General features: G+C 35.9%; 1 protein-coding gene across 1 annotated transcript; it reads left to right on the top strand.

The window, feature by feature from the left end:
* Window positions 1-4,788: 4,788 nt before the first annotated feature.
* LOC120188793 (transcription factor MYB61-like) lies at window positions 4,789-6,698 on the top strand. Its single transcript, XM_039192190.1, has 3 exons — window positions 4,789-5,134; window positions 5,212-5,341; window positions 5,412-6,698. The coding sequence occupies exons 1-3, from the start codon at window positions 5,002-5,004 to the stop codon at window positions 6,310-6,312; spliced, it is 1,164 nt and encodes a 387-aa protein (XP_039048121.1). The 5' UTR covers window positions 4,789-5,001; the 3' UTR covers window positions 6,313-6,698.
* Window positions 6,699-11,649: the final 4,951 nt, after the last annotated feature.

The following is an 11,649-nucleotide window of genomic DNA, read 5'->3' as shown; positions in this document are numbered from 1 at the left end:
ACTAAAATTCTCATCCAATGCAACTCCAGTAGACTCTGACTCAATATCGGTCGCTCCTATGATCGGTGTAGTCATGCCAATACCATCGGTGGGTGGCATATCCGTTGGGGTCGTAGGAGCAGGATCACCTATCGGAGGTGGGGGATCTACTCGTATCTCATCAATCGGATCTGCAAATCTAGCCACTCGACCTCGTCCACGGCTAGTTCGACGACCACGTCTAGCACTCATTTTGATAGATCTTGAGATTACTACAGAAGATAAACTTAAGGTTAGATAAGCACTTGGAGTCTCGAACATAGTTAAAATCTTAATAACTTTGTGACATGGCCTTAGTAACTCGTTTTGTAAAATATTTCAAAACTGTATTTTCAATGTGGACTCATCCACAGTCCGAGGGTTAAAAACCAAAAGCTCTGATACCAATCAATGTAACCCCCTAGACCCGGCCTATGCGTCTCGACTAAGTCTAGTGGATCACATTATGATTATTAAAGACATTTTCCGAAACCGTTATTCCATCAATATAAAATCACATTATAAATAACATAAAATTATAAACAAATTATACTATCAAAATCTAACTCATAAATATAGTACCAATAAGTAATAAATTAATTTAAAACATGTCTTCAAATTCAAAATCACAATAAACCGAATAGTAATAACAAAAGAGTCATCATTATAAAATCGGATATTTTAAGATAAGGTCCATGCACCAAAATAAAGTCAACTTGCAAAATAAAAACATTACAATCTGATTTACTTCAAGAGATATGTTGATCCTCCAAGTGCTCGAACCGAGGTATCTAACCAACAGTATCTGAAAGGGGAAAAACATTTTCGAAAGGTGAGCTAGGCTCAGTGTGTCCCAACATTTCCATAAAATCATAAGAGGTACAAATCATAGTCCAGTAAATCTCACAAATTCATAAAAGAGTTTAACTTTTGAAAATCATAGTTTAAACCCTTTTCTGGTACACCATCAGTAGTTCCCAAAATTATTTTCCATATAGCTTACTTTATGCACATAGCAAAAAGAAAGCCGACTTAAGGATATGCTATGAAGCTTGTATCCTTAAGCCCAAGTCAATAAGTCCATATAGCTTACCCTAAGCATACAGCAAAGGAAAGCCGACTTAATGAAACATCTTGGGGCCCTCAAGAGTCACATTAGGCCCATTTAGCTTGATCAGAGCTATTCCATCGTAATTCAATTCCAAAATTCAATTGCACCGTGATATAAATTCCATAAATCCAAAAACATGGTAATCATATACCATTTCAAAACAAAAATTAGATAGCAGCCATATTCCATAAATTGTCACATTAAATTGGTGCATCTATAAAACAATAACCAATGAATTCGGTGTACCACATATTAAAACCAATAAAACAGTTCAGTAATAAGTAGGGAACATACCTCAACAATAGGTTCAAATAGCAAATCTACTGATTGCTGGTTTCACCACGCTCTGCTACAGTTTTCGAACGGGTAAATACTAGCACACGTGGTTTAACTGATCTAGAAGAGCTGGGTCGAGCTGTCGAACGATCCGAAGAGTCTCTTGTACCTTCAAACAATAATAATTTATCAGTCTCAAATCCTATTTAATTGTTCAAAGCTAAACTTCTTAAGAATATAAGCATTTTTCGGGTTTGACTGTCAATTTGGGGTATTTCGAGTCTGAATTTGGCCAAACGGATTGCGGAATCGGAATCAGGACGTCGAAAAACATAAAGTATGACTTTCCAAAAATTCAAATTCTTGGTCAAAGTCAACCATTTTGACCGTCTATTTGGAGGCCTTCGGGTTCGAATTTGACGAAACGGACTTTAGAAACGGATTCGTGACGTCAAAAACTATCAGAATAGGTATACTCGGAAAAGATTAACGATCGTTTAATGCTCGGTCAAAGCCATTTTAAGTTTTGGTCAAAGGAAGTCAACGGTCAACGGTCGGGGCGGGTCGGGTCAACGGTCGGTTCGGGTCGGTTCAGACCGGTCAGACCGGTTCAAACTGGTCAAAACGGTTCGAATCGGTCAAAACCGGTTGAAAACCGGTCAAACCGATTTCGAGCAGCGTCCACTCTCCCTGCGACGGCGCGTGAGGCCTCCTCCGGGGCCCTAAAAATCCCGGAAAAATTTCTAAAAATTATTTTGAGCGATTTCGAGATACTTACAACGATCGGTTCAAATTTTTGAACGGCGGAGAGCTCGATTTCAACTCGGCCGAATCTTTGACTGCTCCACCTCCTCACGCGCCGCCGTCGACAGCGAACAAGGTTGACACCGGCGAACTCGAAACGAAACAAGGAACACGATGGTGCAGGAGGTGTCGTAAATGAAGCAACGATCGGCGGTGAATTTAAGATTTTCTCGGTAATAGAGCTAATAAAAATGTCAAGACTTTGACTGTAAATTACCGACGTTTGGCAGCGTTTCACTTCAATTAAATTGAAGGGTTTGTTCCTCGCTCGATTATGAACACAACGGTGGTTTCCAAACGACAATCGGAATTCGGACGGCGTCTAGATCTGGGTCGGAAACGGACGTAGGGGAAAGGAAATTTGGGGTGGTGGTTTTCTGTTTTGAAGCAGAAAACCACCTACGCATATAACATATATAACCAAAATTCACCTAATTTTATTGGGTAAATTCAGGGCTTAGTCCCTGAATTTTCTTTAACTCTAACACAAGCTCCAAATTTTAAAATCTTTCAATTTAGTCCCCAATTTTTGCCAATTTTTACAATTAACCTCCAATTTCAATTAAATATTATTTTTGTAAAAAAATTCGGGTTGTTACAATATATATATATCTAACATGTCCACGTGATTTACCATAACCTAATCTAAAGTTTGACAAATAGATTTGTGTAACTCTTTAGTCTACGAATAGCTATGATAACCTTTAGGATGACACACATGTCACACCTTAATTTAGGGGTAATTTTTTTAAATAATTTTAAGTGTCTAATTAAAGTCGTATCAAGAGAGAAATTGTGGGAAATTTAAGGACTTGAACCCGAATTATCTCATTTTGTTGGTCAGTGAAAATAAACTTACCCTATCGATGAAACCCCAAAATCCCCAATTTCATAACTCAAATCCCTAAATTTCCCCCTTAAATTAATGCCTCTCCGGCCTCCCCAAAACCTCATTGTCCGACCATTGCTACCCCCATTCGACTCTGCATCGGCCGGTGACCAAAGCCCGAACTTTATCACGTCGTGAAATACCTCCCTCCGTCGTGAATCAAAGCTCAAATCCCTGTCGGAATTATTCCCCCGTCATTTGATTTTACGCAAATTTCGTCCACCTCGGTTGTTAGCTCGCCTCACCGCCGTCGTCACTGAGTTCCCCATCGTCGTCCACTCCTAACCCGACTGATCTCCTTGTCTGAAAATTGCCCCGTCGTCGACGCCAATGTGGGTAAGGGTTTCGAGCTTTTTCTTTTTTTTTCAAAAGGTTTTGTGGTTGATGTTTGAATTGATTTTAGCTTGTAATGATGTGTTGATGCTCTTTGGGTTAATCATGGGACTACATATGGCGTACGGGCGGAGGGCAATTACATGGTTTATTTCATTGTCACGTTTACGAGACTTCTACTGGATCACGATCCATATATTATGGTTTACGGTTAAAATTAATTTCTACTGGATTTTTATATTGGTGGGATTATAGAGTATGGAGGTTCATCACTGATCCAACTGGTAAATCCTTACAGACCTAAGGCGACCCTTGGTTAGGCTCCAAGATCTTTCTTGGGTTGGCCTTGTGGCCCCGAGATCCTTCTTGGGTAGGCTCCGTGGCCCCGAGTAACCTTTTTTGGTAGGCTCTCGGTCCCCAAGGCATTCCCTTAGGCTGACTCCCTTTGTTGTGTACTTAGGGAACTGCAAAACGGTGTACGATTGGAGAGTTCCACTATGGTTTTGAAAACATGTTTTAACATTTATTGTTTTAAAAAAAATTATATCTTTTCATCGGTTTTAGTTGGAACACACTAGACACACTTTTCTAATCTTCTAAATCTGGTTCCCTAAATGTTTTCTCTGAACTGAAATCTTCATGCATGTTACTCGAATAAATATCAGTGAAACCGCAGCTTATTCCGAAAACATGTATACGTCTAAGTCAACAAGGAAATTTTATTGTTTTCCATTTGTCTACATGTCCTGTAGCATCAATTGATAATCTTTTATTATTGAGCTTCCCATAGCTCACTCTTGACTCACTATTTTCAGGTAAAAAGGATTTAACCAGTGCAATTATCGACGTCAGTAAGGAGTTCCACCGACGATGTTTGCGAAGTACGGTGCATGTGATTAGGGGACATGTAGGTTTTATTTTATTTTTATATATGTGTCTGGAATCTGTTTTATTTCTAAGTATTATTAAATTTTACTATTGTGTTTATAAATTGTTTAAAGATTTTACATGTTTTAATAAAAAAATTAATTTTTCCGAGATTTTTACGATAGGTCGCTTCGGTAGCCTTAAAGTGACACGTCTGATCGGATTAAACACTTGCATATATTCCTCTGCTTTTTCTTCATTTCTTTTTCCTCATATTGGCTAATGAGTTGAGACGAGTTCAATAGACCGAGTTACATGTGTCCTATCAAAGGTCTTGAGAATTAATGTCTTTTGCAGGGATGGTGGGACATTTCTTTTCTCTGTTTCTAAATGGTAAATTTTCAGGTGATGGACACCCGCAGTTGGTCCACATGAATATATACATATAAAGTTATATAGTAACACCTTATTGAATGCGACTTTTCTTTGTGAACACCCTCCTCTTATATTAATTCAACTTCCTTTCTCAGCTCTTACTTCATTTTCTAGCCGCCCTATTTCAAAAACCCTTTCTTTCTCTCTTTTTCATTGCAAAGATACTGCTATTTTGCTGACAATTTTTTCTTTTCACCTAGGATTCAGCAAAGTTTGCTGTTTTAGGAAAGGGGTTTTCTTCCTCATTGTCATTTGGTCTCGTCTTGAAATGGGGAGGCACTCTTGCTGTTACAAGCAGAAGCTTAGAAAAGGTCTTTGGTCACCTGAAGAAGATGAGAAGCTCTTGAGGCATATCACAAGGTATGGCCATGGCTGTTGGAGCGCTGTCCCTAAACAAGCTGGTAAGTGGTAACCTAATTTATGCGATCTTTTTTTTCCACATGAATTGTTTCTGAAAAAATATGAGAAAATTTTGAAGGTCTGCAGAGGTGTGGAAAGAGTTGCAGATTAAGGTGGATTAATTACTTGAGACCTGATTTAAAGAGAGGCACATTCTCTCAAGAAGAAGAGAATCTCATAATTGAACTTCATGCAGTTCTGGGGAATAGGTATTATTGTTATCTCTCATGATTTTGGATTTTATGCAGAACTCTATAAGAAAATTCTTTCAACTTTCAGGTGGTCCCAAATAGCTGCACAATTGCCTGGAAGGACCGACAATGAAATCAAGAATCTATGGAACTCTTGTTTGAAGAAGAAGCTTAGGCAGAGAGGCATTGATCCTGTAACTCACAAGCCCCTCTCGGCGGTTGAAAATGGTGAAGACAAAAACATTCAACAATCCACAAATAGCCTGGATGTGGCTTCTGGTGCATCTACCGAATTGAACCTCAACACCGACGATCCGAAACAGGGACCGATTTCGATGGAAGGCGCCTCTCCTTGCTCCAACACAATCAACAGCAGCAAGGACTTGTTCATGGATAGCCCGTTTCCGATTCATCAATTGAACTATACCTCCAATTCTCGACTCCCGAACACTACTCTCTGGTTCACTCAAACTAGTAACAAAAGTTTCGATATCGATTCCGAATTTTGTTCGAGTTCCATGTCGTCACTTCTTCCACCATTGACGACTTCTTTTCTCTCATCTCCCATGGCTTTCAAGCCTTCTCTCACCGTTTCCTCCGATAGTCATTCGATGGCCTCGTTTACTCCTCATAGCAGTAGCAGCACCGAGCTACAAAGCAGCAGTTCATTCTTCGAGAGCAACAGTTACTCATGGGAGAAAGAGGCTCCAAATCCAATCCATTTGATGGAAAACCAAGGAGATGAAATCAAGTGGCCAGAGTATCTCAACAATCCATTGTTATTGGCGGCTGCTTTGCAGAACCAAACCACACAATCCTTATGCAACATCGAGATCAAATCCGAAACCGATTTCTTCACCAATAGTTCATCAAACACCATGTGGTCCTTTAATCAACAGCAGCAGCAACAACAGCAAGAGGCTTTGCAGAATTCGGATTTGTGTGCTAAGGACATCCAAAGACTTACAATAGCTTATGGACATATTTAGCTTCTCCTTTGCCATATATGAAAGGAACCCTTCTCTTTGACTTGCCAAAAAAAGTAAAAAAAAATGGCATTCTCAATATCAGGTGTGTACCACAGTTTCTCTCTCTCTCTCTCTCTCTCTCTCTCTCTCTCTTTTTAACTCACTCTGGTGTATATAGATTCTGAATCTGTTACAAAAAAATTATCACCTTTGCTTTTGGACCATTTGTGAGCAAAACAATATTCTATTTAGCCTCTCTTTTTTTGTGTGCGATTGTGGGGTAGAATTGCTGAATAAGGGTTGTTTTAGTGTCTTTTTACTCTTCTTTGCCCTGTTGCATATGGCCATGTTTGTGCATTGGGATGTTGCAATTCTCTATCTGTAACCAATTGTTGATTAGAAAAAAAAGGGATCATTTGCTCTTCATATCATCCATTCATCCCCAGTGTCAATAGCTAAACCAGCTTTTCAAAAGTGAAAACAGATATTACCAGCAATCCATTCAAATCCTACACTGAAAGCAGCACAAAAAACCCAAAATTGCAGTGTTTTTTTTTTCTTCCAATAATTCTGGGTTGGATGAGTCATGGAGGGCATCTTTTGCTTCATCACCTGCAGCCAATGGTATATTTTTATCAGGAAACCTTTTTTCAACCCCGTTTTTAAAGCAAAGTAAATTGAAATCTCCAAACTCGTTTCCATGCAACCGAGTTCAAGAAGTGTAATCATGACGTTGTTTGACAAATTATTCACCAAAATTCAAAGTAATGACGCCTCCAAAGGGTAAAAAGTTTTCAGCATGTATGTTATTATTGCCTGTTAGTTAGAACTTGGAAGTTGGAACAAAATAAAATACTATAAAAAGATAATCAAATACTCATCATGTTGAATTTAAAATAGGTTTTTATATCGTCAATAAAAAAAGGTGACTTTCACATTTAGTACCTCAGCTATTACTTTTGTTTCATTTTACTCACCCAATTATTATTTTTTAAATCATACCTAATGTTTAGTTTTGGTTTCATTATGGTCACCCGCTGTTAAAAAATTATAAGTGATACTGATGTGTCAGCATAAGGTAATACCACATCATTAGTGAAAAATAAAAAATGCCACATCAACAATGTCAATGATCAAATTGAAACCAAAACGTAACGTTAGATATAATTTAAAAAAATAATTATATAAGCAAAACATAACAAAAATGGTTATTGAAATACTAAACATATAATTTACCCAAAAAATAAAGCTCAAATTAATTGTGTTAGGCAGGCTAGTTAACTGCAATCAAATATCTGGACCTCAAACCCCAAGCACTGAATTCAAAACAGAAACGGTATAAATTTTATCTAATAAGATAGAATTACAAACACAAAAAAGGGGTAAACTATGTAAACAGTCACTAATGGTTGAGTAAGTTTTTATTTTCACCACTGATGTTTCAAAAGTTATAAATCGATCACTAACTTTATCATTTATTACAAATTGGTAACGCAACGCTAACAACCATTATTGTAGGTGACGGAAAGCTGACATGACATGTTAACTGCTGATTTAGCAACGTTTGACCATTATTTTGACCCACCCTTCTCTTCCATCTCCACTCTCTCATGTCTATACTTCTTTTTAACTCAAAACCCACCATTTTTATTTGTCTTTCTCCGTCAATCTTAGTATTCCATCTCTAAAAAAAGAACAAAGCGGAGGAAACAAGAGTAATCAAGTTGTTGTTGGAGAGCTTATTCAGTCGAAATCTACCCTACAAATTGACCCAAACACAAAAAAGTCACTTTCAACAAATGTAAACCTTAATTCTGAAGTATCTCAAGTTACTGGGGGTTACAGTGTTGGCTTTTGGGTAGTGATTTTGGCATAGTTACTTGAACTTATATATCTTCATTTATCAACATTTATTGCATTATGTGTTACAGAGTGAATGCCAAAACCTCTTATGCGAGATTCTTCGAGCAACCCCTGAGGCTTCATCAGCAGGATGCCACGCAAACTGCCAGGCTTACAAGCAAGGTTCCTACAAATGAAAAGAGGCAAGTAATTGGAGTCTCTTATTATAATACTCATAGGAAAATTATAAGGATTCGTCAATAGTTTCCAATGTTCATCTTTACTTTGCTAATGCATTTTCATATCTGGGTTTCCCCTTTTTGTCCAGTGTATGTGCGTGTATCCTTTTTCCTCCTTTCTCCGTTTTCATCGAGACAATTGATAGGATAAACCGTTTTGCATCCATTTGTAATTATCTCCTTGTATGCTTGAAAAAAAATCCAACCGGAATTTAGTTTTTCATTGTTTTGGCTTGTCATTTAAATAAATAATGGATCTCTTTGCATTCCTCTTGCGAGTTAGTGATTGCTCTTGTTTCCCTATATTCAATCATAATCAAGTCATGGGTAATGTAAAATGAGTTCGGAGGATATAAATTGTGTTATTTATTCCCTTAAGTTAAATAAAATTAATGTGTAAAATCCTCAAAACCCATATTGAATAAAATTCATGCGTAATATCCCTTAAGTAAAATTATCCCATATTGAAGAAGAAAGACAAATGAAAATGATGGGTGTTAAGTTAAAAAAAAAGTATGGAGACGAGAAAGTGGAGATGGAAGAGAAGTATGGGTCAAAATAATGGTCAAACGGTGTCAAATCAACAGTTAATATGTATGTCAGCTTTCCATCAGCCACAATAACGGTTGTTAATATTGAGTGACCAATTTGTAACAAATGATAACGTTAGTGACTGGTTGATGATTTTTGAAATATCAGTGGTGAAAACAAAAAATACTCAAAGATTAGTAACCATTAGCGTAGTTTACCCCCAAAAAATCCATTCAATTATTTAACTTTATTGTACTTATAAAAAATAGAAGTTAAAAGTATTATTTTTCAATGAATTCAGTGCGTGATTTCAATGATAAAAGAGAATATTATTATCTTTAAAGTTTATATTCAAATTCAAGTAATTACGTTTACAAAATATGTACGTTTTTAATGGTTAAGTAAAATTTTGAATAAATATTATCTTATAATAATCTCAGACTATTAAAAAATTATTATTTTTCAATAAAAATTATGAATAAATATTATTATCCCTTGAGGTTTTGAGTTCGAATATCACATATGCAAGGGCATGAACCATTATCGTTAAATGATTAAAATTATTTGAACATATACTATAGATACTCGATTTGTCCGGGGCTAAGTCGGAGAAGACTCGAAGTGATGACAGACTTAAAGAAAGCCCAACTAGGTTGAGGCCCAATTCAAGTCTAATGGTCCTCAGCAAAGTGAACTCTAGTCCACTTGAAACCTGGATAGTAAAATGGTTATAGGAAGTTAATAAATGTGATAAGGGAGTTGACAAAAGATGGATCAATTATTGGTAGTGGAGGAGCACGAAACTTAGGCAATTAAAAACTGTAAAGAGTCAGTTTTTGAGGGGTAATTAACCGCTGGAATCTATCAACTAAAGGGGGGAGTTTTAGATAGATTTTATAGGGAGAGGAAACGGAAAAAAATGGAGAGATATTAAGAAAAAAGGGCCAGAGATCAGTTTTGGAAAAAAAAGGGAGGGGAAAACAACGAATACAACCTGATTTTGAGTTATTCGAAGAGATAAAATCATCCTTAGCTATTGAAAACGAAAAAAAAAGAGAAATGAGCATTATTTTCTTGTGTTGATTCACAAAGCAAAAAGGCCATCTGAACTAGCAAGGTGTCGAGTAGTGGAATAAAACCATTTGAAAAATCATCATCAAACCAAAAAAAAAACACAGAAAAAAAAGAACTTCATAGTAAAATTTAGAGAGAAAGAAACCATCTTGGATCAAAATAGACACTTATATTACTTGTTCGTCGGAGATGAAATGTTAATCGGAGATCCAAGTTACTCGAGTGTAAATCTTTGGATCTAGGGAACCTCGCTTGTTTCTACCTGAACCTAGCAGTAGACCGGTGAGGTAAAGCCTCGGATTTATCTTTTCACGTCTTTCATTCGAACGTGGGTCACCAAAAACGAAGATCCCTCGTGTCGACGAAAAAAACAGAGGGGCTTGATTTTAAAGGTCCGCTACTTTTATAAAACAAAGGTGAAAACAAATGATCTTTTCTTTTTATTCTTTTTATTCTTTTTTTAATTTTTAATATGAATCAGAACTTTGGAAGTGGAACCGCACTATTGTTCATATGTTGGGAAAATTCTTTTTAGGTCACTTGACTTTATTATGAGAAGATTATCAAGTTTCATTGCTTGCTTAATTAATGGGTTGATTACTAGATGTGTTATGTTAGATAATCCTTTAGGACTGCTTTTGAATTTAATCATTTATGTTTGTCTTGATTTAGCTATTTTCTCATTTTTAATTTTAGTTGTAATTTTATTAGATTATTTGGGTGTAGATTCCTCATTTATGCGCATGTTTCATTTTAATCCATACTTTAGTTTTAATTTGTATGTCGAATTTTACATTTCTTCAAATTTAGTCACTACATTTATGTATATATACTTTTTAAATTTTTAGTTTAGCATGTTATGTTTTTGTTTTTATATTTGAGTCATATTTGTACATTGTATGTTAATAGGCATAGTTTATAATTTGTAATTAAAATATACGTATATAATTTTTTTGTATGTCACGTTGTATGATATTTTTAATGTTTTTTAATTAATTTTGGCATGACATACTTTTTGCATAATTTACATGATAGCCTCATTTGCATAACTCGACATATCACATAATTGGATTAAGGGTAATACCCTTTTAATTTAAAATTGTTTTAAGTGGGTAGTCATAACTGATTTGAGGTCCGCTTTTAATAATTTTAAAATAAAAGTGTATCCCGAAAGTGAAACCTAAAAATCGATTCTTCGCTTAAAATTTGGGAACGAAAGAAAAGGAAGTGTTCGTTTATTTAAATTTATCGAGAAAAGGTTGTTATAGCTTTTAAGATCTGGTCTCGACATTTATAAATAATTGAACACTCTTTATCTTTCTAAAACGACACGATAATGTTAATTTAATTTGTTTGAGTGCTTTTGAATGTTTTTAAATTTACATCGTTGTTTTATGGGATCAAAAATCAAATTAAGTTCGAATTTGTAAAGTTCAATGCAAAGACATTAATTAATCGACTAGGTACCGTTTTAGGGCGTTGTGGGGGTGCTAATCATTCCCTGCACGTAACCGACTCCCGAACTCGGATTTTGGTAACACAGATCTTAACTTGTTATTTTAATTAAAATTAATTTTTATTTAAAATAACAAATATTTTTGGGTGCCCAATCACACCCTAATCAAAGATTGGTGGTGACTCTTTGAACCGTATTTTTTCGATCGTAAAGAAA

Source organism: Hibiscus syriacus, unplaced genomic scaffold, assembly GCF_006381635.1.
Source record: "Hibiscus syriacus cultivar Baekdansim isolate YM2019G1 unplaced genomic scaffold, ASM638163v2 tig00116951_pilon, whole genome shotgun sequence".
In the NCBI taxonomy this organism is placed as follows: Eukaryota; Viridiplantae; Streptophyta; class Magnoliopsida; order Malvales; family Malvaceae; genus Hibiscus; species Hibiscus syriacus.
This window is presented reverse-complemented; position numbering and strand designations above follow the sequence as displayed.

Excerpts from the sequence above, each read along its gene's own strand:
- LOC120188793 (XM_039192190.1), top strand. The coding sequence starts at position 5,002 with ATGGGGAGGCACTCTTGCTGTTACAAGCAGAAGCTTAGAAAAGGTCTT. Across the intron at positions 5,135-5,211 it reads CGCTGTCCCTAAACAAGCTG|GTCTGCAGAGGTGTGGAAAG; the intron begins GTAAGTGGTAAC and ends AAAATTTTGAAG. Across the intron at positions 5,342-5,411 it reads CATGCAGTTCTGGGGAATAG|GTGGTCCCAAATAGCTGCAC; the intron begins GTATTATTGTTA and ends TTCAACTTTCAG.